The sequence below is a fragment of the Protomyctophum bolini genome (assembly GCF_963924005.1).
Source record: "Protomyctophum bolini genome assembly, chromosome: 9".
Taxonomy (NCBI): Eukaryota; Metazoa; Chordata; class Actinopteri; order Myctophiformes; family Myctophidae; genus Protomyctophum; species Protomyctophum bolini.
Genome location: NC_137870.1, coordinates 10606196 through 10632747, shown reverse-complemented (window position 1 = coordinate 10632747; position 26552 = coordinate 10606196). Strand labels below are relative to the sequence as shown.

The 26552-nt window shown below is 42.9% G+C and overlaps 2 protein-coding genes across 3 annotated transcripts in view; one reads left to right on the top strand and one right to left on the bottom strand.

Moving 5' to 3' along the window:
• The window catches only part of mtnr1ba (melatonin receptor type 1Ba), an 82498-nt gene that overhangs the window by 32455 nt on the left and 23491 nt on the right, over nt 1-26552 (top strand). The window contains exons 2-4 of one of the 2 annotated variants that reach the window (XM_080771490.1): nt 19020-19138; nt 19892-20236; nt 22359-22742. In XM_080771490.1, coding sequence (XP_080627616.1) covers nt 19020-19138; nt 19892-20236; nt 22359-22742 — 848 coding nt within the window. Of the gene's footprint in view, nt 1-19019; nt 19139-19891; nt 20237-22358; nt 22891-26552 lie in introns of those variants that run through there. The other variant, XM_080771489.1, reaches the window with a different exon arrangement.
• On the bottom strand, nt 21103-21513 carry LOC308320811 (large ribosomal subunit protein eL27-like; the record flags this gene model as incomplete). The annotated part of the gene is made up of 1 exon (XM_080771491.1): nt 21103-21513. One exon carries the CDS (start codon nt 21511-21513, stop codon nt 21103-21105), a length of 411 nt encoding a protein of 136 aa, XP_080627617.1.

Here is a 26552-nt window from a genome sequence, read left to right as displayed (position 1 = left end):
AAACTAGCTGCCTTAGACAGATATCTTCACATGCAAAACCAGCACCGTTGTCCAATCTTAAGTGAGAAAACTCCCCCGCATCCATTTGTCGAATCTTTACACACTCCACACATGCGGACATGTGCCACTATCTTTACACGATACCTTCTTGTGCGTAAAAGCGTGAGGCCAAATGCCAAACATGTTTGAAGGTATCATCACCCTTCAAGCTGTGACTTTTAGAAATGATTGGTCACTTTGTTGGGCCGATCCTGCATGCATGGGTCAGGGGAGGATAGGGATTAATATGACCCCCATTGGTCACATTAATATTGCCTGTTAAAAGGTCTCATTTCAATGTCACCTTGCTACAGCCATGCAGTCAGCGAAACCCACTTGGTAATTTGATTACATGCTCATGAGGGGAAGAGTGCTGGGTCGTTATGTTGTTTCTTGTCATTTCCATCGCGGAGCACCACAGTGGTATGTGTGTGTGCGTGCACATGTGTGTGCATGTACCTGTCAGAGGAGCAGGGCAGACTGATATACAGCGTAGATTAGAGAAATGGTGAAACGTGTTTTATCCGCTCACAATTTATCTGACAGTTTGACTTGCTCTTGGTGGAAGAGTGCATACATCTCTCTCTCTCTCTCTGAGGCTCTGACAGAAATGCACGCACACACACTCTCTCTCACTCTGACACATACGGCAGATGCCGTTTTGAACCCAAATTGCATGCCAACTGTCTAATCCCCTGCTGGTTCTGAGGACACTCCATGCTCAGAGGCGCGCGCTCTCTCTCTCTCTCTCTCTCTCTCTCTCTCTCTCTCTCACCTTTATTTAACCAGTAAAAACCACATTGAGACTGAAGTGTGAACTGGCCAAGAGAAGATAATAAGTGCCACAGTTCTGCCAGTAACAATAAATACTAAACAATAACGGGACAAACATGCAACGCTCATAAATACAGTACCCACTACCGAAGAAGCTCAAAGGGAGAACAGGAACGGAATATATAAAAGGAATATATAAAAACTACCCGGTAAGCAACGCAATTTGCTAATAAACAAAAAAGCAAGAGAACGAACATTTGCTATGTCAAAGCAGGAGCAATGTTTGGAAAGTGTGCCCATGGCAATCCTTTTAAAGCTCACTAGGGGAATTACAGAAGCCAGTTTGAGTCTGGTCTGTAGGTCATTCCAAGACCAGGGTCCAAAAGACTTAAGCTTTTTTTGCCAAGGCATCAATGTGGTGTTTGAAGTTTAACTTGTTGTCCAACCAAATCCCAAGATATTTATGCAAATTCAATGGATACTCCATCCAGAGTGGTGATGTTTGAGGGGACATTGACTAGGGTATTTGGAGAAAATAGCATGGCTACTGTACTAAATGTGGCCATTTAGTAGGCTACAGTAGCAGTTTGCTATTTAGCAATTCATGCTGCAATGAGACAAAGTCAGAGGCCAAGTTTGACTCACTGGCACATCACTGCATCCGCCTCTCTCTCTCTCTCTCTCTCTCTCTCTCTCTCTCTCTCTCTCTCAGAGTGTATTGAACCAAATGGACCCTCGCAGCAGGTCTATAACTCTGAGAGGGTACAATGTAGAACCAAATGGACCCTTGCAGGTTTATAACTCTGAGAGGGTAAAAAATGGTAAAATGGTGCATTTATATAGCGCCTTTATCCAAGGCGCTTTACATAGATTGTGCATTACATTCACCCATTCATACACCGATGGCAGCGGAAACCATGCAAGGCACCAACTAGCACATCGGGAGAAATTAGGGGTTCAGTGTCTTGCTCAAGGACACTTCGACAGTAACTCTGGGGGAGCCCGGGTTCGAACTGGCAACCTTGCGGTTCCCATCCAGGCACTCTACCCCTGAGCCACCGCCGCCCCAGAGGGTACAATGTAGAACCAAATGGACCCTTGCAGGTTTATAACTCTGAGAGGGTACAATGTAGAACCAAATGGACCCTTGCAGGTTTATAACTCTGAGAGGGTACAATGTAGAACCAAATGGACCCTTGCAGGTTTATAACTCTGAGAGGGTACAATGTAGAACCAAATGGACCCTTGCAGGTTTATAACTCTGAGAGGGTACAATGTAGAACCAAATGGACCCTTGCAGGTTTATAACTCTGAGAGGGTACAATGTAGAACCAAATGGACCCTTGCAGGTTTATAACTCTGAGAGGGTACAATGTAGAACCAAATGGACCCTTGCAGGTTTATAACTCTGAAAAGGGTACAAATTGAACCAAACGGGTGGTTTGAACAGAAGATGAAAGCAGTGCGGTGGAGGGATTCACATGTCATAACTGCAATGTAGAAATACTCTGTTAAAAGTCTGGAATTCAAACATTTACGAGTAAAAGTACAAAACAAATTACTTAAAGTGTCCCATTTAAAAACATTGAAAGTAGCAGATCTACAAGCTCACAGTGTGTCACATCGTGACACATTGTGAGCTTGTAAATCGGCTGAAATGTATCCATGGGCTAAGGTGGTTAGTGTATGTTTGTTTTTTTAATAATAATTATAATCAAAATGAAGTAACTAGTGACTAAAGTTTTCAAATAAATGTAATAGAATGAAAGTACAAGGATTTCATCCCAGAATGAAATACATTCAAGTACAACTACCTCAAAATTGTAGGAAAAGTACAGTTTCTTTACACCACTGCCTGAAAGGCACATCAACTCAACAGACACTTTCTACAGCCCTTTGAAAACTGTTGTTTGTTGTTGTTGTTGTTTGTCTACGGCTTTCTATCTGCCAGAGCTTTTATCCCACTTACGCTTACACTCAAGACTTAAATGAACACTGAGGATTTGACGGTGTGAGACAGGCGTGGTTGGAGAGCCAGAGAGCTTGAATCCTCTCTCTGGATGTATTGCAGACGCATTGAGATATTTTCAGTGCCAGCAGTTCTCGGATGGAAGAGGCTATACATCATCTGCCCACTCACACACTTCGTCTGGGGCATAAGCACCTCTGAGTCTCTCATTTTCCCTCACACGCACGCACGCAATCTGGGATGTAATATTGTCGCTCTATTATTGCACACATATAGGCCAGTCGGTATCAAAGCTTTTGTGCCCAAGGCACACCAATGGGCAGGCAAAAATCTGTAAAATCAAAGACACCAAACCTTGTCATATCATCTCCATATATGGACCTGACCTGTACTGACATTCCATAATGTTGATCGGACCTCATCAAACCCTGTACACTCAAGACACGCTCCATATATGGCCAGTACAACAGATTTCATAATGATGTTGATCTGACCCTCCATGCCAAAGCGCCAGCACAGACAGTCTGCTGTCACCCAGGCGGATGCGTGCACGCAACATTGTTGCTTCTCACCCTCAGGGAGTCTTACTGGTTAAAACAAGAATGACTCAATAACAGCCAGGTGCAGAAAGCTCTCATTATGATCATCTACATTATAATCAGTATGTGTGCTGCAGCCTTTGCCTCAGCTCACAGCTTCACGTTGCAACGTTCAGACTAATGCTGCATTCACATGGAATCAGGCAAGCGGCAGACGGCAAAGAGCTGTCATTGACGACGAAATTCACCACCGCATAGGGTGTGCCAGTGCAGCTTTTTGCTAGGCTGAGGAAGAGGGTTTTTCAAGCAAGGCACTGCTCACCGATGGAGTATACCGACAGAGTAGTCCTTCCCGTGAGCATCTACCGGGAAGAGAGGTGTGGGACCTGGCCTTCTAGCGGTGTCTGTCCACTGTCGGAACAATAGTGGGTGGATTTTGGGCCCACGGGATCAGCCACACTACGGAGAACGATATGACACTGGGTGACAATACAGGAGTGGACTAGGAACATTGTGTCCTTTGGTGGTCCAGCCTGGGACATGGCCGCCCGTGGACTGGTTGTTGGAGGGGGTCACGTTGTGAGCTTGTAGATCGGCAATTTTTGGTAAAGAGACTTTCAGTTTACTAATGTATGGTTTATTGTTTTAAGTTTCATGAGGTCCCGTTCAGCACAGAAAGTTTTAAAAGGTAAACAGTATTGCCAAATATATATATATATTGATGGATGGTTCATGTCAAACGCAAATTAATACAAATGAGTTCTTTGGAAGTACAGGAGACTTGAGGCCCTAGGCATAATACTGTAATAAGTGGATTTTCAGGGGCTTTTAGAAAACGTTGCAGATTAACATGACAAAAACTATGATTCATTGTGCCCTTTCACAGTCATAATCCATAGACCATGCTTTTGTTTATACCGTCTTCAACCAAGAAACAAATATTCCACTGCATGCTCAAGGTATACGACTTCCCCTCATGGTCAATACAGAAATCTTGGCTGCAACCCACTTTTGGGGGAATAATGTGTGTCAAGACAATAAGCACTGTATTACCTGTGAAGGATACTCTTTTCCTGACCTATAATAGCATTGTCACACAGTATCACAACGGAAAGCCAATGTGTTCACCACTTACAGTAGATCCTATTATTTAGGTTAAAGGAGAGTATAGAGTCAAGGGGGACTCTTTAACCGAAATATCTTCACTGAGAATGGCAGATACTCTCACGGAATGTTCTCCCCAAAATAGGGACGCTAGAGGGTTCATTATATACATGGATTGAATAAAACAATGTTAGCGTATAAGCTTCCAAAAAAAAAATGGGATCGGCTATTTTTGTGGCCCTCTGGAGTGAGTGTGGAAATATATACTGTCCCTCTCCATTGTCAAAGTTACCCACCCCTAGCTCTACACAGTCCTTTCATCTCCTCCTATAGCCGTCATGGCTGTTGAACATAGTATGCCTTTATAATGAAGATTCTGACGCCGTGAGCGATTTAGACTGTGGCAAGGATTTGCCTGCTGATGGTTTGGGCTGCACAGTTAGACAGAAAGAGAACCGACTGTAGCCTTGAACTCGGACCAGCGCCGTCGCTACGTATACACGCAATATGCCGAGTAGGGCAACCAAATGGTCAGCGGCGTCCCTGCCTCTGACAGTGGTGAACAAAGAAGGCTACTCAACCCCTATACTTGAGTCAAAGTATACTCCTAGTCAAATAATACTCAACTACAAGTGAAAGTTGCTCAGTCAAATTGGTACTGGAGTGAAAATAATGCTGGCATTTCATAAAAACAATTCCATAAATATATATTTTCTTAAATCACACCGGTGTAAACTGAAGTGAGGGGCGCTCTTATCATCATACATAAAACAAAGCTATGATGACGGGTTAAAACTCCCCTCCTACATTTCCAGAGAAGCACTTTGATCTGCTCTTTATCGTTTCCTTCTTGCTCGGATGATCCTTCAATCTCTGTTTTCCTTGGTTGCTAAAACAGATTGACTTTGCCCCTTTGTGATTCGATCTGTGAGCAGTGTGAACCTTCCCGTCAGCACAATTTATGCAGTAGTAGGAGGAGTATGCAACTCCTGAGCGATGATCTCTTTGGTCTTCAAATTGCAGTTGAAAAGTGTATTAAGTCTTTCTCTCCCAGGTCCCGTATATATACGTAGCCCCCAGCCTATGGGACGTTATTTTCTAGGTCCGTATCCCCTCGTATACTCTGTGTATATAATGGTTGAGCCCCACGACATCGTTAAAAATTGATCCGTTTGCTATGTAACCCCATCCGTCACCACCAGCTATGGGATGTTAAAACTTTTCTCCCTTTACCTCAGTTCAAATCGGAATCTACCAGAGCTGTCCTCTGTGGATCTTCAGCCATGCAACATTCGGTTGTCATTTGTGACTTTGTACCACATCGCTCCCGACATGTAAACGTTTCTGGCGAGAGGTAAACAGTGTGCGCTAATGCTAATGATAGCAAATGTTTACAGTGTGTGCGTGCAGGGGGGGGGGGGGGGGGGGGGGGGGGGGGGGGGGGGGGGGGGTGCTGAAGGGAGGAAACCCCATCCTGTTAAAGTGGACGCAGATGGTGGCACAGCTTCACTACATTTATGCTACCAGCAAAAAAAAAGAGTTAAGGGAAAAGCAACTTTTCTACTGCATTTGAAGACAGCTGTGTGGGAGTTTTGTCCTTTTTCAGTATGTCTTGGTTCTCCTTCTCCTACGCACATCTGTCACCTGTAGGTGTGCAAAAGCCTTACTTTTTTTGTGCTGAAGTCTACAATTTTGCTTCTAGGGTGAGCAGCACAATTGCACCAGAATCAATCAAAGTCCTCCATTTACACAAATTTAACTGATGTCATTGTTTCGAGTCAATTCAGGGCCCCAAGTATGATATGTTTGTGCTGCCGCCATACGATACGATGCGATGCCAGAGTGTGGTCTATAGCCAACACCAACTTGCAACTCCAGAATCGCTGCCCTCCACTCTCCTTTCAAAACTTTCAAACTTTGTCTTGCAGCAAAGTTTTGAGCTTCGGTGGTGCACTTCTTAACTTTCCACATCAACATACACTACGCTATAAACTCCCACAGGACTGAGAAAATACTAGCTACTGTATGCTATGCCTATAGCTTTATTTTTCTATATACCTTTTTATAGCTAAATCCAGTGCTATAGCCAGCATAATTACTGCAATGTAATCTATAATCTATTTTTTTCTGCGTCCTGAAGTTGAATGTCAATAACTCTCTCTCTCGCTTCAAGTGTTATAAATCCATAATCACCAGTAGGTTACTCATCAAGACCATGCAGAGGAGCATGTAGACTAGGCTCTTCTGCGTCCTGAAGTTGAATGTCAATAACTCTCTCTCTCTCTGTGTGTGTGTGTGTGTGTGTGTGTGTGTGTGTGTGTGTGTGTGTGTGTGTGTGTGTGTGTGTGTAAGCGTATTATTGTATATGCACTCACTGTCCACATCTGAGAGCTGCACACATGGCTCCTTTGTGGAGAGCGAGAGAGAGAGAGAGAGAGAGAGAGAGAGAGAGAGAGATCAAGTAAAGTTTATCAGATAGTTTGGTAGTGTATGTTTCCAATTTCATCACCGCTCCTATCATCTTCTTCCTAGTTTGAATGTTATCTCTGGGTTCTGTATAAGAACCCGGAGATAGTGCTTATTCCCATAGTGCTTTATGCCTGCCCACTACAGTATACCAAGACAACAGAGACACATACAGTACTTCCCACCCAGCCATTACGCACACAAAGTGAATTATGACCAACGACAAAAAACACCCATACCTATTGGGAGAAATACAATGTGCAAACACAGCAGCAAATTGTGTGAACTGTTAAAAGGTTAGCCAATGTACCACCCATAAGGACTACCACCTTTAAACACAGTTTTTTTTGTATACTATTTATTCTTGAGAACAAAATGTTGCTATTTGTTATGCATGTTTATAACATGCATATAACGCCGCAATGTGACATAACTGTGTTTACATAATGCTGTACCCCTCATATACTTTTCCCATTTTCACTGTTTTTGAGTGGTGCAACCACTCCAAGGAACAGCAATGTCCGTGTTCACCTATGTGTTGTTCACCTATGTGACGTTAATCAGCACCAGTATATCACTATGAGTACCAGTAGAGGGGCGCAGAAAACAGAGAGAGGGATAGTGCTGCACTGTTGCCTGCTAATGAGAGAGAGAGAGAGAGAGAGAGAGAGAGAGAGAGAGGAGGGGGGGGGGGGGAGTTGCACCACTCTTATTATAGCTTTGGCTATGCAATTTGTAAACGTATAGGTTTTCTCATGCCAAGAAAGTTACTTTGAATTGAATTTCCTTTAATTAAACAAACATTAAACCTAGCAGCCACTCGCCCGCTCCTCTTTTCTACTACACACAGATAGGACTGGAGCAATAGTCTCCGTCAACTTCCTCAACCCAGGACCTCTCTCGGGTATAAACACATCTTCCTCAGCCCAACCCAGGACCTCTCTCGGGTATAAACACATCTTCCTCAGCCCAACCCAGGACCTCTCTCGGGGTATAAACACATCTTCCTCAGCCCAACCCAGGACCTCTCTCGGGGTATTAACACATTGCCATCTCCGTTTTCTATAGACCCTCTGCATCAGCTTCTTTCTTATTCCATCACCCCTCCGGGTCCTTATCAATCTGGAATCAATCTGTGCTGCCGTTGGAGCCGGCGGATTTAATTCGAATGGAATGATCCACGGGGCCCTCGCTTGTGGATCCCAGGGGAGGCGCGCTGGCACTGTACGCAGCTAAATCTAGTGTTCAAATAACCCCGGGAGAATTGTTTTCACACTTCAGACAGTTTCAGGAAGACTTATTCCCACGTTAAACAACATGGGACGCATAAATGTGATTCAGTGGTGGAGGAATGTGGGACGCATGCTGGTGAATATACAACACATGCCTGCTTATATTAACCTGCACACTGGTACTACTCACAATGTCTTTGTATACCCGTCAAGATGAGTGACACGTTGTGAAGATCGCATCCGGAGAGAAATGTAACGAGGTGCCACTTTGATGAATGTGTGAAGTCACAGAGTAACCATCGCCCCTCAGTGTTTCACTCTCTCCGCTTCACATCGGCGAGAGTGGTTCACTTTTACAGAGCTGAGAGGATTAAACGTTAATGTGTGGCAAAGTCGGCCAGACAAACAGATTGCCTCCTATACATTATGGCTCTATTCATGAATGGGTAATACACCCCTACTGCCCTACACATGATCAATACTCCCATGGAGAAGAATGTATTACCTATTTTTACTTGAACTTGTAATGTAAATAAGATAAGAGGGACCATACGGCTGTGCCATTTTGTAAATCCGTTTATAAATTAGCTACAATAGACCCTATGAGTGTCTATAGCACTGCGAGCATCCATAGCACTGAGCTACTGGAGCATTCAATGCTCTGATTAAATGTGATTGTGTCCCTTTCAATGCATCAGACTTCATTCATAAGTGCTACAACTGGTCAGCCTGGAGACACAGGACAATATATTGTAACGTATATAGTGGGCAGCCTTGATGTACTGCGTATATCTGGTGGGACCAGATTCTACAAAATGTCTTCTAAATCATGACAGTTTTCTTTAAAAAAAAGACATTATGTCAGTGGTGCTCAAACGTTTTCATGGCAAGGACGACCCCCAGAATATGTATTTGGCCACAGACCCCCCCCATCTCAAAATATGTAAATGTTATAGCAAATAAACTTAAAAATGTTTGCTGTGAAAGAGTATATATACTGTATATATATATATATAAAAAGAAAATAGCAGATCTACAAGCTCGTAGGGTGGCACTCGGTGCCGCACTAATGGCTTGTAGATCTGAGAGCCACATGTAGAGCAAGGGGTCCTGTACATATGGCACTCAATGCTCCTCTAGGTTAGTATACTTCGACCCTAGGGTCTAACCTGTCTAATTAAAAACCTTATAATTAGCTACCTAGGGTCTAACCTGTGTAATTAAAAACCTTATAATTAGCTAAACTGTACCTCTGAGGGTTATTACAGTGGTGGACCGGTACAGTACGAGTGGGGGTTCCTATCGAACACCTTCAGCGCACTCAGTTCAATGGGTTTGAGGATCATGATTCATATATACTGTACCTCTGCAAGACCAGTGTGTGAAACATTATTTAACATCACGCATTGGAGAGGAGGATTTAGCAGCACTAACTGTCAGGAAGGGTCAGTGAAGGTAACAGGGGAGTTTGAATTACACTCTGACTCATATCTTACATTTATTATACTTTGTCGGACTTCAGCTTCCTCTTGCAACACTGTCTACACTGCAGTGGTTCCCAAACTGTGGTGCGTGCACCCCTTGTGGTGCGCGAGCGCCTTCTAGGGGGTGCGCGACATGCAAAGGCGGTGGTGGTGGTGGTGCTATGGTTTTATTTAAAATATATTAACATATTATGCCAATATATGGCAAGTATATGAAGAATACAACCTATCCAGCATGCCATATTCAGGTTCATATATGATTATATGTGCATATATGTGGATAAATAGGAAATATATGTCTCTATATAGCTTATGCCATTTATATTTCCATGTGGGGGGGGGGGGGGGGGGTGCGTCAGCTATAGGTCGGATCGAGGTAACAGGGGGTGCATGGGAACCACTGGTCTACAGTAATTACTGTAATAAAGCAAAAAAAAAAAAAAAAGCTGAAACATTATAGCTTTAAAAATGTATGTGCTCTTTTTATGTGCTACTCATTAGTGTTCATATAGTAGACTAGATTTGGGTGGCAATGACTGTGCCTGTTCTTTCTTTTTTTCCCCCCCACATCCCCAGCTGCTATATAGTTTTAGGGTGTCATTCATTAGTGTCTGCTGGGATCTGGGAGTGCCAGCATAATGTCTGGCCAACGCCAGGTTGTGATTCTCAGTGTGCGATTCGATTGGCCATGCCCTCCTTTCCTAAATATCAAAATGCTCGTGTATTAGGCAGTGGTGGAAAGTAACTAAGTACTTTTACTAAAATACTGCACTACAATTTTTGAGCTATTTGTACTTCGGCCAATTATTCTACACTTTTAATCCACTACATTTATTTGACAGCTTGACTTTTGTTGATTTTTGATGATTATTACAAAACACACATTAACCACTTCTGCCCTATACATTTTGGCCAATTGAACATGGCAGATCTACAATCTCACAATGCGTAGCCATGCGACACGTTGTGAGCTTGTAGATCGGCTTTTTTCAAAAGCTTTTCAATTTGCATATACATTTGAAACCTTGATATTCTGCACAATGAACACTTTTACTCAAGTAAAATTTTAATTATGGGCTTTTATTTGTACAGTAACAAAGTATTTCTATATTGCAGTAATGATACTTTTACAAATTGTGCATGAGTACTTTTTCCACCACTGGTTTGACACCCAAACGGCCACCGATACAAGGCTGTAAGACAGAGAGCACTAGGGCTGTACGTCTTCCAAATGAAAGCCTCCAATCTAGCTAGCCTTGTCTTGTCATTATGGCTCGTGATGTACCGCCAAATAAATTGCCTATTCTTCTTTAATTCGACCAGCCTAGTGTGCACGGCACGCATGATCGCACATAATGCATGTAAAGTCTTACTAAACTTGAAAAGAACTTACCCCGACTTGAAGCGTCAGTAAAACACTTATGATAGCACAGCTTGCATGCAAGGCCATCGCTATAAGCTGTACTACTCTTATGGGGATCGAACATAAATAATCTTGTTTTTAAAAGGCTTTACTGACTGAGCCTGCCACATGTCGTGTGTAGCCTTCGCCAAACGAACTCTCAGCCCTCAGATATGGACTTGGTGGAAGTGATAGATGTATAGGTAGAGCTCAGAGTGTGAGAGGAAGGGGAGTATACATTAGAATTATAATTTATAAAATACAAGCGTATTGTGCAAGGTGCTTGCTGGGGTTATTGCGCTGACAGTGATTGATCAATGTGTTCGGGTTTCGGTACCCAGGCCAGCAGTCTGGGTTGTTCCGTGCGCACAGTATAATAGGCTTTCCCTCTCTTCCATTCCGTATCTCATCAGCTCTGTCTGGTCTGACTAAAAGATTAAATGAAGATTAATTTAGGTGTGACACATAAGTCACGCTCACACCGCACCGCAATGGAAAAAGACAAGCACTACAGTGAAATAACTGGTTGAAATGACCAGCAGTGTCAGAGTAATTTCATTTGTAGGTTTCCTAATTCAGTGAGCCAAGCACTTCAACGTAAGTGAAACAAACCACACACAAGAACAACATCACTGCTTCTACGGCAGTTGGAATAAATTCCCATTACACCATAAGACAGGCAGCCTCTGTAGATAACTTTAACGCACAGCTCAAGACCCATTTCTCCACTCTGGCTTTTAGTTGATTTTTTATTCTCTGTGATGTCTGTATATTTCCTCACAGTTTTGTCTTATCCACTGCCTTTTTGTACTATTATTTTAATGTTTTCTTTTTTGTTCTTCATTGCTCTGTAAAGCACTTTGAGCTGCATTTCATGTCATGAAATGTGCTATACAAAGTATTATTATTAGGCTATTATTGTTGTTAACAGCGCAAGACAGCATGGGAAATTGACGCGTATGTAGTGTGTAGTCGCAGCTTATAGGCCTATACAGAAAATCCATTTCCAGGTCAGGATACCAATTGTATCTAATCAGGAGAGAGAGAACAAAAAGTGAAATACAAAGAATACATAGAAATGAACTGGAATGCTATAAAATGTAAGCTGAACGTGGGTTTCAAAGAGTTCAAGTGTGCCTTCAAGCTCCAACAAAAGAAACTAGAGTAGGAGGGGTACTCAGTCAGTCACAGTGGCAAATGAATATAATCTGTAGCTCTTGCATTGTTCATTATTAAATGTTCTGTTTAAAAAACCTTTCACACTACACCATGAGTAAACTTTAAAAGCATGCAAGTTCGTAGGCAAACAAGATCATGCGTCAACAATAAAAGCAATACACCCAACGTGATTCTACAAAATGTCTTCTAAATCAGGGGTTCTAAACCCGTGGGTCGCGACCCCTCGGGGAGTCGCCAAATTATCTTTGCAACTGAATGGCTGGGAAAATGGGAATGAAGAGTTTACATAGCACACATAATGCATGCATACACTTTCCTTAATGATTATATCTGCAGGTTTCAGTATTTATTTAGGATATATTTTCTCTATTATTATCAGATACAGGGGATGGTATTCCTGCTGGGCATTGCTGCCTGACGCACCTCCTCCAGTGCCTTTTGAACAGGTGCGCTGTGACACCTCACTGAACACCTCTGTGGGCCTAAACGGGTCATCAGCTGGGGACCTGCACCATTCATCAACGTTTCGAAATTAATTTTCCACATCATTTAGGTCACATACATTACATAATCTATTCTCTTCTGGGCCCTGCTGAAAACCTCCCTACCTCAATAGCCAGAGGCAGGATACCAGTTCTCAGCTGAGCACACAATGACCGCTGGTTTCTGGTTATAGAAAGGATTTGACATACAGTTCTGTACCAAAACACTGCTTCATCTGGACTTATGATCAAAGTTTTGGTTTAGACCATTATGTCATTTGACCATTTATCTTTGTAATGACTAAATAGTTTATATATATACATATTCTGAAAGATATAAGACAGATCTGCCTCTCTAAAAATAGAAATAACTTCCTTTATCCTGGGGCCAGCTATATCTGAAAAGCTAGCCGGTCAAACTGCACAACCAATATGTCAATTTGAAGCTATGATTTAATGATTCCCTGCTTTCCTATGCCTGGACAAAACGAAAATAAAGAATAATCCAATGATTTACTATCTGTCAGGTTTGGTCACATTATCGTACCAGTAGTTTAACCCATTCAGGACGGGAAGCCCTTTTGGTGTTTTAACCATTATAACCGCTCTTAAAGATTCTACCAGAATGACAACGCTCCAACTGGTTATTAATTAGAAAGACACAAAACAAATATATTTCTTAACACAATGAATTATACATTTGATGAAATATGAATTATGAATGTCCCTTTTGACAGTTGAGCTGTCCCTTTAAAGTGTCCATAATCATGAAATTGTCCATGTTCACAACCAAACTGGAACTACATATTTTCAGATGGTGGTCCGCAGCCAAACAATAGATAATTCTGGGGGTCCTTGACATGAAAAAGGTTGAGCACCACTGACATAGAAACATAGGTTTTTCAGAAAACGGTGTACCACTGGACATAATAAAGGCTCCATACCAAGCTGTCTGTAAATATATCTGACTGATAGTTATGCCACGACACACCAGGCACAAACAATAACAACAACCATAATGGTAAATGGTGCATGTCTAGCGCTTTACATAGATTGTGCATTATATTCACCCATTCACACACGCATTACACATACACTGATGAACCACTGCCGCGCCTTGCCGTAATAAGACCTACTTATGCATGCACTGTAACATAAATTTCCTGCACTGTAGTGGCTGAGTAACCATGAGCATTATTACAACAATACAAAACATTAAATCAAACATAGTTGCCACAGTGGGTGTTATGATTGCATGAGCTCATTTATGTAGAAATAGCATAATTAGCATAATTACAAAATGCATAACTCTAGGGTTGCCTGGCGGCTCAGCCAGTTGTGCTGAATATCATGATTCTGCCTCGCATGCAGTGGTGGACAAAAAGTAAAAGTAACAATACTTTTACAGATTGTCCCATTTTAAGTTTTCAAAATGTCATCTTTTGAAAATAGCAGATCTACAAGCTCACAATGGGAATCGCGACGCATTGTGAGCTTTTATATATCGCCAGAAACGTGTACATGTCGGGAGCGATGCAGTACAAAGTCACCAAGGACAGCTCTCGTAGAATCCCACTTGTGGAGGTTTGAAAATCCTCCTTTGAACTGCGCTAAACGGGGATCAGATGTAATGTCCCATAGCTGGTGGTGACGGAGGCATATTGCATAGCAGCCGGATCTACTGTATGTTAAAAGCTGCCGTGGGGCTCAACCATAACAGAGTATACGTTGGGGTTCCTTACGTATAATACAGTACAGTATATGGACCTAGCAAGAATTAAGTACAGTTAAATGTACTTATAGTAAGGGCATTTTATCAGGTATTTGACCAATCTGGGAACAAGAAATTGGTGAAGAAATTTCTTCACCAATGTGTTTCTAAAGGTGTCTAAACATGTACTAAAAGTTTGAAATTGAACTCCCGGGGGAAATTGAGTTATTAGCATAATATGTGACCATACCCATAACATCCTATATAAAGAAAAAAAGTCAAAAATTTAATCATTCTTTCAGTAGCATGCGACATATGAAACTAGGGGGTTTTCATGATTCTAAATCCATTCCAAGCATAAGTTTTGCACAAAAAACACTCCTTGGGAGGAAAACGGCCATAGCCGTCGTCACAAACATGATGAGGTCAAGTGGATATGGCCTAATTTAGCCCAATGAGTGTTTTTTGTGCAAAACTAATGCTTGGAATGGATTCAGAATCATATGTCACATGCTACTTAAAGAATGATGAAATTTTGACTTTTTGGCCTTATATAGGATGTTATGGGTATAGGTCACATCTTATGCTAATAACTCAATTTCCCAAAGGAGTTGAATTTCAAACTTTTAGTACATGTTATTAGACACCTTTAGAAACACATTGCTGAAGAAATTTCTTGGTAACGATTTAGTTCCCAGATTTTCATAGATTTCTCTTACTATTAGAGTAAGTTTCCCCCACTGCCCTATCTTTACATTCACCCGCTGGGAGTTTTGCACGATTCCTTTGGCTTTCCATTGAGTGGGGTGATTCATATACATCAAGTGCTATATACACTCACCTATATATACAGTAGCCTACGTAAAGCCAAAAATAAAACAAATGGACAAACACATACATACTGTACGCACCAGGAACGCATACACACAATGATTCTGTGTTCTGCTACTTAATTAATAAGTCAACTGTAGTTGTCTAAAAGTGTATTTATAGTCAAGTACTGTACACTCTATTCAGCGCAATCCCGGTTCACCTAAAACAGTGGCTTTCACCCACAGAGGCCATGGACTAGATGTGTATTATAAGGCTGCACAATATATCGTTATCATATCGCTATCAAAGAATGAACATGAGTGCAATATCAGTATCGCAAGGGTATCGCAATATCGATATATCGTCAATATACAGCAACATCCCTCTGTTTTAGCCTGTGCCCCTCGGAACATAAACCACCACTCACAGTCAACTCACATTCCACTGTAACTATAACATTCAACGAATTAGACCCTTCCTCACCCAGGAGTCAGCCCAGCTCCTTATCCAGACATCAGTCATATCAAAACTTGACTATTGTAACTCTCTCCTCACTGGCCTAGCGGCATGTGCACTTCAGCCTCTCTAATTGATCCAGAATGCCGCAGCACGCTTGGTCTTCAACCAACCAAAATTCTCACATGTCTCCCCCTGCACAGAGTACTAAACACTGATGTTGGCCAACAAAGAAACCCTTATTTGATGTATTACCATGTGTTGCTCTTGCTTACTATAAGTTGCTCTGAGCGTCTGCTAAATGCCTAAATTGCAAAAGAAAAAAATCTGAGTATGATAACATGAATATCCCGAGAGTCCTGAGAGTATGAGAATGTCATCAAACAGGAACTAGATCATGATGCTAATGAGTGGCTTGTCGTTTACTCCCATGCCCTAGGCTCGGATGAAGGATTTGCATGCACGCACACACCTGCACGCGGACACATGATGAGTTCATTTCAGCAGCTGTCTGCTGACACGCACTCAGCACACTGCATATGCCAACATTTATTGCGGTTTATTGCCACATGAATCAGATCTAGAGGAAGAGTACTTCAACTGTTCTAGTAGAAGAAACTGAAAGGAGAGATAATGAAAAAGTCAGATGATGATGATGACGATGATGATAGAGTATTATCTCCATGTTGTCGTTCAGTGCCTTGCTTTGTCCTTATAACTGGTATAGCAGGGAGAAGAATGACATTGTTGAAGTAGGGGGGGTTACTAAAATGGCACTGGGGGACAGGGACAAGGAGGTTGATTGCTCTGGACGTGCATTCAATTGCGTATGCAAATGGTAACCTCTGGGACTATACGTTGTTGCCCCAAATCAATTCAAGTGGCGTATATGGAGCTTATCATGCCATTTAATAGCAGAAATATTAAAGTGGAGGACAGTAAAGCAGGTATACCAGTGACAGACAGCAGTGCCAAATGCGGTGGCTTAATCTAAATGCAAATTCCATGTAAGTGGCCTTATGATACATGGGTTCTGGGTCGTTGCCTAACCAGATCGAATCGATCAGCTTCACCTTTATTAGCTTATACGACTTGGTAATTGAGTCACCAATCTTTTTTTCCAGCAGTAACTAAAGAAAGTGTCAGGCTCTCACGGGGACAAAGTAGCCTAACAAGATTGCTGAGAGAGAGGACGACAATAATAAAGCAAATGTTGGATTCCGTGCTGTCAAGCAAATGAAAAAGCCGTCACTAAATGTGATAAGTTTAGTATTAACAACCTCGAGATATCTCGAGAAAAGCTATTATTACTTTCTTGGCCATTCAAAATAATTGTTTTACCTAATTTTAGCTTCCGTCGCTAGCCTCCATAGACCTCCCATGGTCCACATACCAATCCTCGGTGCACGCCTCACGTTACCGCCTATGGTAATGGGAGGGAATGTGTTTTAAAGCAAATAATTCAATAATATTGGCAAGCACACTACTATTGTTCATTCTTTGTTGCGACAAAATGGTAGCAATACAATTACATGATAGCTTTCACGAGGTAATTAGATGCCGTGTACCCGTTGTCATCCAATTATAGGTCAGAGACGCCAGATAATGAGCAGTGCGACACAAGTCATTTGGCAAAATCTCCAATTTAAGTGCTCCATAAATGTTTTGATTGTTTCTTTTTTCTTCCAAGTGATAAATGCATGAACTGTCTCATTGACTGACTTGACCGGTGGGCAGCACACATGCAACAAACTGGAATGGAATGTGATACCGTTGGAAGGAAATGAATGAGCATTAGCAGTGATGGACAGCAACAAAGCAATGCTTTTCTTTCTATTACAATCTAATCTGAATGTAATCTGTAACCTACTTAACTTCTTGGATACTTCTGACTTTCACGCCACTACATTTCAAGACATTATTTGATTCCATTACATTTATGGGAAGGGGAAAAAGTAGACCTACATTTATCAAGTACATTATTTCCAACCACTATGTGGTCGATGTGAAATGGCAGAAGGTACCCTGACCCACATCTTTTGGACATGCCCAAAACTGTATACATTTTGGTGTGATAAATGTAAATGGTTTGGTGGCATCAACGTTAGGCAGATGTTTTTTAAGCAAGATCTTTTTTCTTTACATGATGATGGCTTCGATTTTCGCATTGCAATTCTTCAGGGCTAGAAACTAAAGCCTGCTGTTTCTATTAGCTTGGATTACCCATCGATGATATCACTGGTGGACAGGTTTCTGAACTGCCCACAGCCCTCCTTTGAGACTGAGTAGAACACAGTGCCCATTATATGAAGATGGGTTGAAAAGTGGTGAAGTGGTCCTTTAACTGAACTTACTTGTAGGTCTATAGGCTAAATATGGAGAAAGTTCTATGGCATATGGCAGCCATTCTTAGATCACATGCTCAAATGTCACACTGAACCTACTCTGTAGCCTATTTAGTTGTATGTCCTCCACTTTTCATAGTGTAACCTATTGTAATGACTTGTTCTGAATACCCTGTTCTTTTCTCCATTTTTTGTCTTTATTTGAAAAAAAATAAACATAATAAAAATAAGTAAATATACATATACTTGGATGTTTCACAAAAAGTTTGGGTCATTTCATCGTCTATGCAGGCTTTTGTGAACGCCACCGGGCCGTTTTTAAGTTGCTTGTTTCAGTATTTAGATATTATTCAATATTCATTTTAGCTGCCCCGCCCCCTTCCTATACAAATCCATCGTAACTTCAAACACCATTTTAACCATTAGTCCACTTGCCATAATGTGAACCCAGGCATGTTGAGTACACCAACGTTTTATGTTTATGTTTTATGTTGACGGCCATACAGTACGTAGCTGTCAACACAAATGTAGCCTCGGAAACCCAGACGTTTTTATTTCCAGGGACGAAAAAAAAGTCTGGGTCCGAGTCCACTTCAATTTGGCATAGAGTAGCACAAACGTCGATCACTCTGCTGATTTCTGATAGTCTGCGCCTTTGTTAAATTGATGCACACACGCACACCCGTACACACACACTCCTCTCTCTCACTGTCGCTCTAATGAATTAGTCTCAAGTCCAGAAGCTGTGCACAGTTTATCCCGGCGGATTCCAGGCTAACACAAATGTGATGACGGCTATGGCCATTTTTAGCCTAAGGAGTGTATTTTGTGCAAAACTAATGCTTGGAATGGATTCAGCATTATGAAAACCCCCTAGTTTGACATGTCACACGCTACTTAAAGCATGATGAAATTCAGGTGTCTTTTTTTCTTCCTTATAGGTTGTTAATGGTATAGTCACATTACTCACATATTATTCGCCAATAATGAAAATTGCTCTCTCTCTCTCTCTCTCTCTGTAAAGGAAACGTGTTTGTGGTGAGCCTGGCATTTGCTGACCTGGTGGTGGCATTCTACCCTTACCCGATGGTGCTGTACGCCATATTCCACGACGGGTGGTCCCTCGGCGAAACCCAGTGCAAGGTGTGTAACTGTAGTGCTGCGTTCACACGAGGCATAATATTATGCAAAGATGACAACGTATTTGGTCGCTTTGTATATCTGTTGCTCACACGGTCGTTGACGGCATCAAGCGTGGTGTCCGTAGTGACATGTGTCGGAGGCACAGTGACCATCAGGGGAGATTGAAAAACCACAACTATCGAGCATGGAGTCTCAACTGCGAGCCCTTTTGGACCTAAGCATTATTTATATGCATCGGAAACAACGGAAACGGACTAGAAGAAGACGCCGCAAGTTTGTCAGCAACAATTGCAGCTACAGTTGTAGCTTTGTAGCTTTTTGCAGCAGTTACAAACTTTGGATTTGCTTCGTATAGCTTCATGTCGCTGGCTTCCATTGACAATGAATGGTAGACTGAATCTTTGCATCTGCCCGTGTGAACGCACCATATGACTCAAAGTTTTACCGTATCTATACAGTATTATCCATGCTGTGATCCGTTTAGTTTGACCTTGAGTCTCTCTCTCAATTCAGGTCGGTTATTGTATGCCAGTAATGTTGAAGGGAATTCGCCAATCAGGATGGAATTTGAAAAGTCTAACCTAAAATTGATCACATTGATGAGAGTAATATAATATACAAACTGTTAATACAAATCAAGCAAGCATATGAGTGCTAAAACTCAAAGTTTGACTGTATCTAATATACAGTGTTATGCATGCTGTGATCCTTGTTGTCTGACCTCTTTCTTTTCATTCTCTCTCCCTCTCTCAGGTCAGCGGCTTCCTGATGGGCCTGAGCGTCATCGGCTCCATCTTCAACATCACGGGCATCGCGGTCAACCGCTACTGCTACATCTGCCACAGCTTCGCCTACGACAAGCTGTACAGCTTCCGCAACACGCTGCTGTTCGTGGCGCTCATCTGGGTGCTGACCGTGCTGGCCATCGTGCCCAACTTCTTCGTGGGCTCGCTGCAGTACGACGCGCGCGTCTACTCGTGCACCTTCGACCAGGCCGTGAGCACGTCCTACACCGTCACCGTGGTGGTCATCCACTTCTTCGTGCCCATCGCCGTGGTCACCTTCTGCTACCTGCGCATCTGGATCCTGGTGATCCAGGTGATTTCATATAGCCTAGTTTTCTTTTTGTCATATAGTCTCTTGAATGGTTTTCATTTCGTTTTTCAAGTCACGTTTTAGTCACCTGGAATGTTTTAGTGTTAGTCTAGTTTTATAGTCGATTAAATATCATAAGATTTTACACTTGCAGAACATAGCCAATTTGCAAGCTTGTAGATCTGCTATTTTCAGCATGCAACCAAGTGCATGTAAAATGACTTATACTGGATCTCTTGTCCACTAGTCCCTTCCTAACATTTTTGTCTATATATTTGTTGACGAAATTGTCAATATATTTAGTGTTATTAGTCAGTTTTAATTTAGTTTCCATTTAGTTTTTGTCAGTGAAAAACATTGTCACAGTATTAGTGGATGAAATCAACACTGCTATCATCACTTAAGTTGTGTCCTGGTGATCCAGGTGAGTTGGGAAGGAGCTCGAAACCAAAAGGCCCACTCAGATAGTAGACAGAGACTTGGTGCATGTGTCAGGCATGCCCAAATATGGAATGTTGTGTTGTCAGAGGTCAGAGCAGGCCAGCTCCATATATGGACCATGGGCAGGGGCCCTGAGCCGGGGGGTTCTTTGTCAGGTATGCCCAAATATGGAATCTGGCGGAAGGAGCTGGTCACTGTTTGTGTCTGAGATCTAGTCAGATAACCTCCAATGATGTAAGTAGCCTTGCTGAGCCATGGGGCCCATAGGGCAGGAGCCTATCTCCTGTTTCTGTAGCGTGAGGCAGCTTGATGTACAAGTACACCCCCTGGACATGACACTAGTATGTCGCAGCTGAGCTGGTCTCCAATGAGGTGCTAATATGAAATTCTCTTTTTTTTTATCTTATTTTTTTTCTCCTTCTGTAGACCTAGAATCTGAGCTTCTGGAAGAACCACTTGTTCTTGCCGGCCTTGTACCTCTCCTCAAACTTGACCTTGGCTTCCCGCCTGGCCTTTCGCTTCAGGGCAGGGTCCCCAAAGATGTCCTTATTGACCACAGTTTTGTCGAGGGGGATGTCTAGAGAGTATCTTGTGGGCATAATGTGATTGTAGTTGAACATCTTTACAAAGGCCTTGATCTTGGACCTCTTGGCAATCTTCTTCTTGCTCATGGATGAGGTCACCTTGCGAGGGTAGCGGTCGATACCTGAGACCAGAGCGTGGCTGTAGGGACGGTCAGACGTGCCATCATCGATGTTGCTCACTATGACGGCTTTACGCCCGGCGTAGCGTCCAGCAAGGACCATCACCACCCTGCCCGCTTTCAACAACTTGCCCATAATTATTGGTGTTGTTGCATGAAGAGCGCTATCGGTCTTTTCACCTTATATTAACGTGATGTGACGTCATATGCTGTCATCCGTTTCCGTGGCGATATGCCGTGCGAGCCACTTTGCACAGGTGTTTTAAGAAAAGTGATGATATACGTGAGTGGGCCGTGTTTTCTTTATTACTTTTTACTGTAATCGGCTGCTTATGTCGGTGGTGTCGCTCTGCCAATTACGGACCAAGTATGTATGTATGTCGGTGGCGTCGCTCGGCCAATCAGGGACCAAGAACAGTGATTGGCTGGGTATGTACTGTATGTCGGTACATATGAGAAACCACAGCAGTCGCACCAGCAGTGGTGAGCGCACCTCATGGCGCGCTCTGCTTGCGCACTACTTGTGTGCAATGCGCATGTTGGCAGCTCGACAGAGTGCATTTCTAGTTTATAATGCATCCAGCATTGCTAGTATGACTTTTTTTTACCAGTTCTTGGTGTCTCCATTGCCGGGCAAGGGTTTGCTTCCGCGTTGGTGACGTCATTGATAATTTTACCTCCGTCCACATCTGTATCAACATCTTTAGCAGCATTTATCTCAGAATTGAAGGTGATCATACCAAACATCGATGTTTTAGGAGCTCAATAAAAAACCCTGCGACCTCGCGGTACCATATCAGCCTTTGTGATGAAAATAAAAGTATCTATCGAGTAGCGATTGCCCCGGCAATGATTGATTGTTACTTCCGGTTCATCCAATCAGCTGGTGGCTCTTCAACAGAAGAACTCAGCGGCTGAAAAGCGTGGCACGGACAGTACTTAAGTAAATGTACTCAGTTACTTTTTCCCCACCACTTGCAGGTGAGGCGCAAGGTCAAGTCGGAGATGCGACCGCGGCTCAAGCCCAATGACATGAGGAACTTCATCACCATGTTCGTGGTGTTCGTGCTGTTCGCCATCTGCTGGGCGCCGCTCAACCTCATCGGCCTGGCGGTGGCCATCAACCCCGAGGGGGTGGTGCCGCACCTGCCCGAGTGGCTCTTCGTGGTCAGCTACTTCATGGCGTACTTCAACAGTTGCCTTAACGCCATCATATATGGCCTGCTGAACCAGAACTTCCGCAAGGAGTACAAGCGCATCGTCACGTCCATGTGGAAGCCGCGGCGCTTCTTCCAGGAGACGTCGCGGGGCGGCACCGAGGCCATGAGGAGTAAGCCGTCGCCGGGGTTCAACAACAACGACCAGGTGAACGGAGAGGGAGAGACGCTGTGATGGAAACCCTGACTGACCGACACACACACACACACACACACACACACACACACACACACACTATACTAGCGGGTTTGAGTGTCATCAACCCATATCAACCAGTAGGTTACCCCATTTTGACCTGAGATCAGATTCTAAAAATGTCTGTCTGAAAATGACAGTTTTCTGAAAAAGCTATCAGTCGAAGTCAGTCAAAATAGCAGACCTACAAGCTCGTAGCGCGGCACTTGGTGCCACGCTATGAGCTTGTAGATCTGCTATTTTTCAATAGCTAAAGCATAACATAATGCTAACACCAAAAGGGGTTCCCGCCCCAAAATGGGTTAACAAGACCATACAATGGAGCCAGTAGACCACTCTACTGGAGCGGAGATGTTGTCAGCCATAGTACGATCTGGCCTTGGTTGCACTGTCTGACTACTATCTCTAACCCTAACCTCAATCTTAACCGGTCACGTACGTAAGTAAACATAAAGCAAAGTTCTTGTATACTAGCGCAGTTTCACAATGTTTTCGCTTCGGCGGCAGCAGTTAGTTTCACCAGTATTTCACCTCTATAGGCTCCAGTAGAGCCTCTACTTGCTCCACTGCGTGGTCTTGATGAGTAACCTACTGGTGATTATGGATTTAGAACACTTGAAGCGGGCGCACACACACACACACACACACACACACGCGCACACACACACACACACACACACACACACACACACACACACACACACACACAGTATACTCGTTGTTATTCCTCATCATTCACAGCGCCCCCGCCGGCCTCCCAGCCTTGTGTCAGCAGTGGAGTGCTGTCTGTACTCAATCTTACTCAGTGACTACGCAGCTCCACCGTGTGCCGATAGAAGCCTCGTTGAACTCTGGCTATGTTGTGGGTCAAAGAGGCGGAGAGAGAGTGAGAGAGAGAGAGAGAGACGGCGGTGGGAGTAAATGAAGCACACAGTAAAATGTTCTTGGTTAAATTAACTCTGAGGTGCACAGATGGAACCAAGCGTTCTTGGCGTTCTCTCAGGCTTAACCCATTTTGGGCGGGAATCCCTTTTGGTGTTTTAAACATTATGTTATATTTTAGCTGTTGAAAAATAGTAGATCTACAAGCTATGAGCTTGTAGGTCTGCTATTTTTGAAAATTTGTTAAAATGTGGCGCAAATCATTGAATATATAGGTATTTCAGAGCGAACATTTCTAACTAAAATATTTGCTTCTGGGGGGGTCCCTGGAACTACATATTTTGAGATGAGGGTCCGCGGCCCAATAGAGATAATTCTGGGGGTCCTTGACATGAAAAAGGTTGAGCACCACTCAGAAAAATGTGATTTTTCTGAAATGTTAGGACCCCAGTCCAAAATGGGTTAAATGAATAGAGGACTTTACTGTGTGAGTAGGGAAAGAGAGAAAAATAATGGGAACGCAAAAAAGACAAGTGTGGCGATTGAGATTGTTTTTTTGAAGAGTGCCATTCATAAAGCATTATATTCTCTAACTTATTATTGTATCATAGTATGTACAGTACACCTCAGGGTGCCTGCCTCCTCTGCTGCTTGGGCAATATACATATGATGAAAGCGGAGGCACCAAGAGTTTATTTGCGTATATTTTTTACACCATATGGATCTCATGTTGTTGCTCCAAAAGTACTTGTCACTTTCATTATCCTCATGATTTCTTTCTGTACTGTACTATAAAGTATTTGGCACTCCAAATTATCATAAGGGTATATATAGTGGTGTACAATGTTGATTGATTACTGTGTCTCATTTTGACCAAAAAGAACTCCCATCAATTATCTCATGCCTTTAAAAAAAAGAATAATGACATACATAGGTTTAGCTAGTGTCCCACAAATTGGTAAATGCCTCAAACTCGTTAATGAGCATTTCCATGGTTTGTCAAAGGTGCCTAATTATTTTGCATATCGCCTCAAAGTGAAGATTTTGCCAAAATAAAATATAAAATATATAAAAACAAACAAACCATGCTAACAACAGGAACATTCTAGGGTTATTATTTGTAGTCTCAGACCATTGTGCTACAGGCTACACATCATCAGCAGACCAGGTCGTTTCCAGTGCTGAATCGCCTTCGCCTTTGAGCAAGGACGTGCTGTGATTGGCCAGTGCACTTGTGCAAGGACACACCGTGATTGACCAGTAGCCACTTTGAGTGTCAGTCGGGGGAAAACGCATATTCTCTGCCTATCGGGTTGCAACTCGAACGGGGCGGAGTCGGCTCTAGCGAACTTCGCCACGTTCGACGCAGCAACTCGCGCGCTTTAGCTCTCTCGGTGGTGTCTCTTGTGGCTCAAGTTTGCTTGAGACGGCGCGCCTCCATCGCGGTCTGAAACTGCACTTGGAAGGGGACGTGACCATTTACTCAAACTCGAAGGTGATTCAGCACTCGCGTTCTAACACGATCACACACACTGGGTCATCAAGTGGTTCCCAGCGATCCGTGTTCTCGGAAAACCTGTGCAGAAAACCAAACGGCAGATCAGCACAATTGATCTGCTATAGAGCACCAAAGTCCTGACGTCACTGTCAGTAGAGGGCGCCAGTCCACAGGTTTGTGTACTTTTTATTTGCATTGTAATCCCCATTGGGGGATTTTAGATCTCTTCACATAAGAACTGTGTTTGAAATATAAACCGATCATCTTCACTCATATGGATATGAAGCATCGACTGAAGGTGGACATGTACAAATATGCCCAAAGAGTAACACAATAAGCGCTAGAAACGAGTCAAACAACCCAGAGACTACATTTCCGGGTAGGCTGGGTGGCTGCAGCTGCCCGTTGCACAATATTTTTTATTGATATTTAATGTTTCATGGTTAGTACGAGTCGAGTGACCGCCACCTGAGCTTACGTCAACGAGGAATCTCAGGAACGCAATGTGTTGACAGCTGGGCGTGACGTATATTAGCAGCGACATTGCGTTCATAATAGTTTCAAGGCTTTTGCGGCAAAATTAATTAAATTTTCTCCAGAAACTGGCTGTATCAAATATGAATGGACATCATTAACGACGCACAGCCACCCCTGACAGAAAGGCTGGGATGATCGGTTATTTTTCAAACACAGTTCGTATATGAAGCGACCACAAATCCCCCTATGGGGATTACAATGCAAATAAAAAAAATACATGAACCTGTGTACTAGTGCCCTCTACTGAAAGTGACGTCAGACTTCGGTGCTCTATTTTCAACAACGATATTTAAAGACGGAGTGCCGTGAACCCTAAAACATGATCATCAGTTAATATGATTATACTAGGAGGAAGATCTTTTAAAAAGAAAGTCTACAGAAAGTGTTAAAATTATGTTATGTGGCCCACATCCACTAGTTCATTAAGTATACCTGGTTTTCAATTTAGCACCACCCACCTGAACTTAAGCCTCACCCACAGCTGTGTTGTACGATAACGGGGGAGGGGTTAGGGTTATGATGAATGGTGTATTTTCGATTGAGCCTTTTGACTCAAAGGCTTTCAGCTTTCAGGAAGAGACCAGAAATACACAGGGAAGACATATTTGAATATTCTAACCACACATGGGGGTCAGGTCTATTAGAGTAACGTTAACTCCATAGACACATACTGTACAACACAGAAAAGGACGGCAAAAATCACGGCGCTCCATCTTTAATAGAGCGAAAACAGAAAATTAGCATAGGAAAAAGAAAACTAGTATAACCCATTCTGACCGGGCACCCATTTTGGTGTTAGCATCATGTTATGCTTTACCTATTGAAAAATAGCAGATCTACAAGCT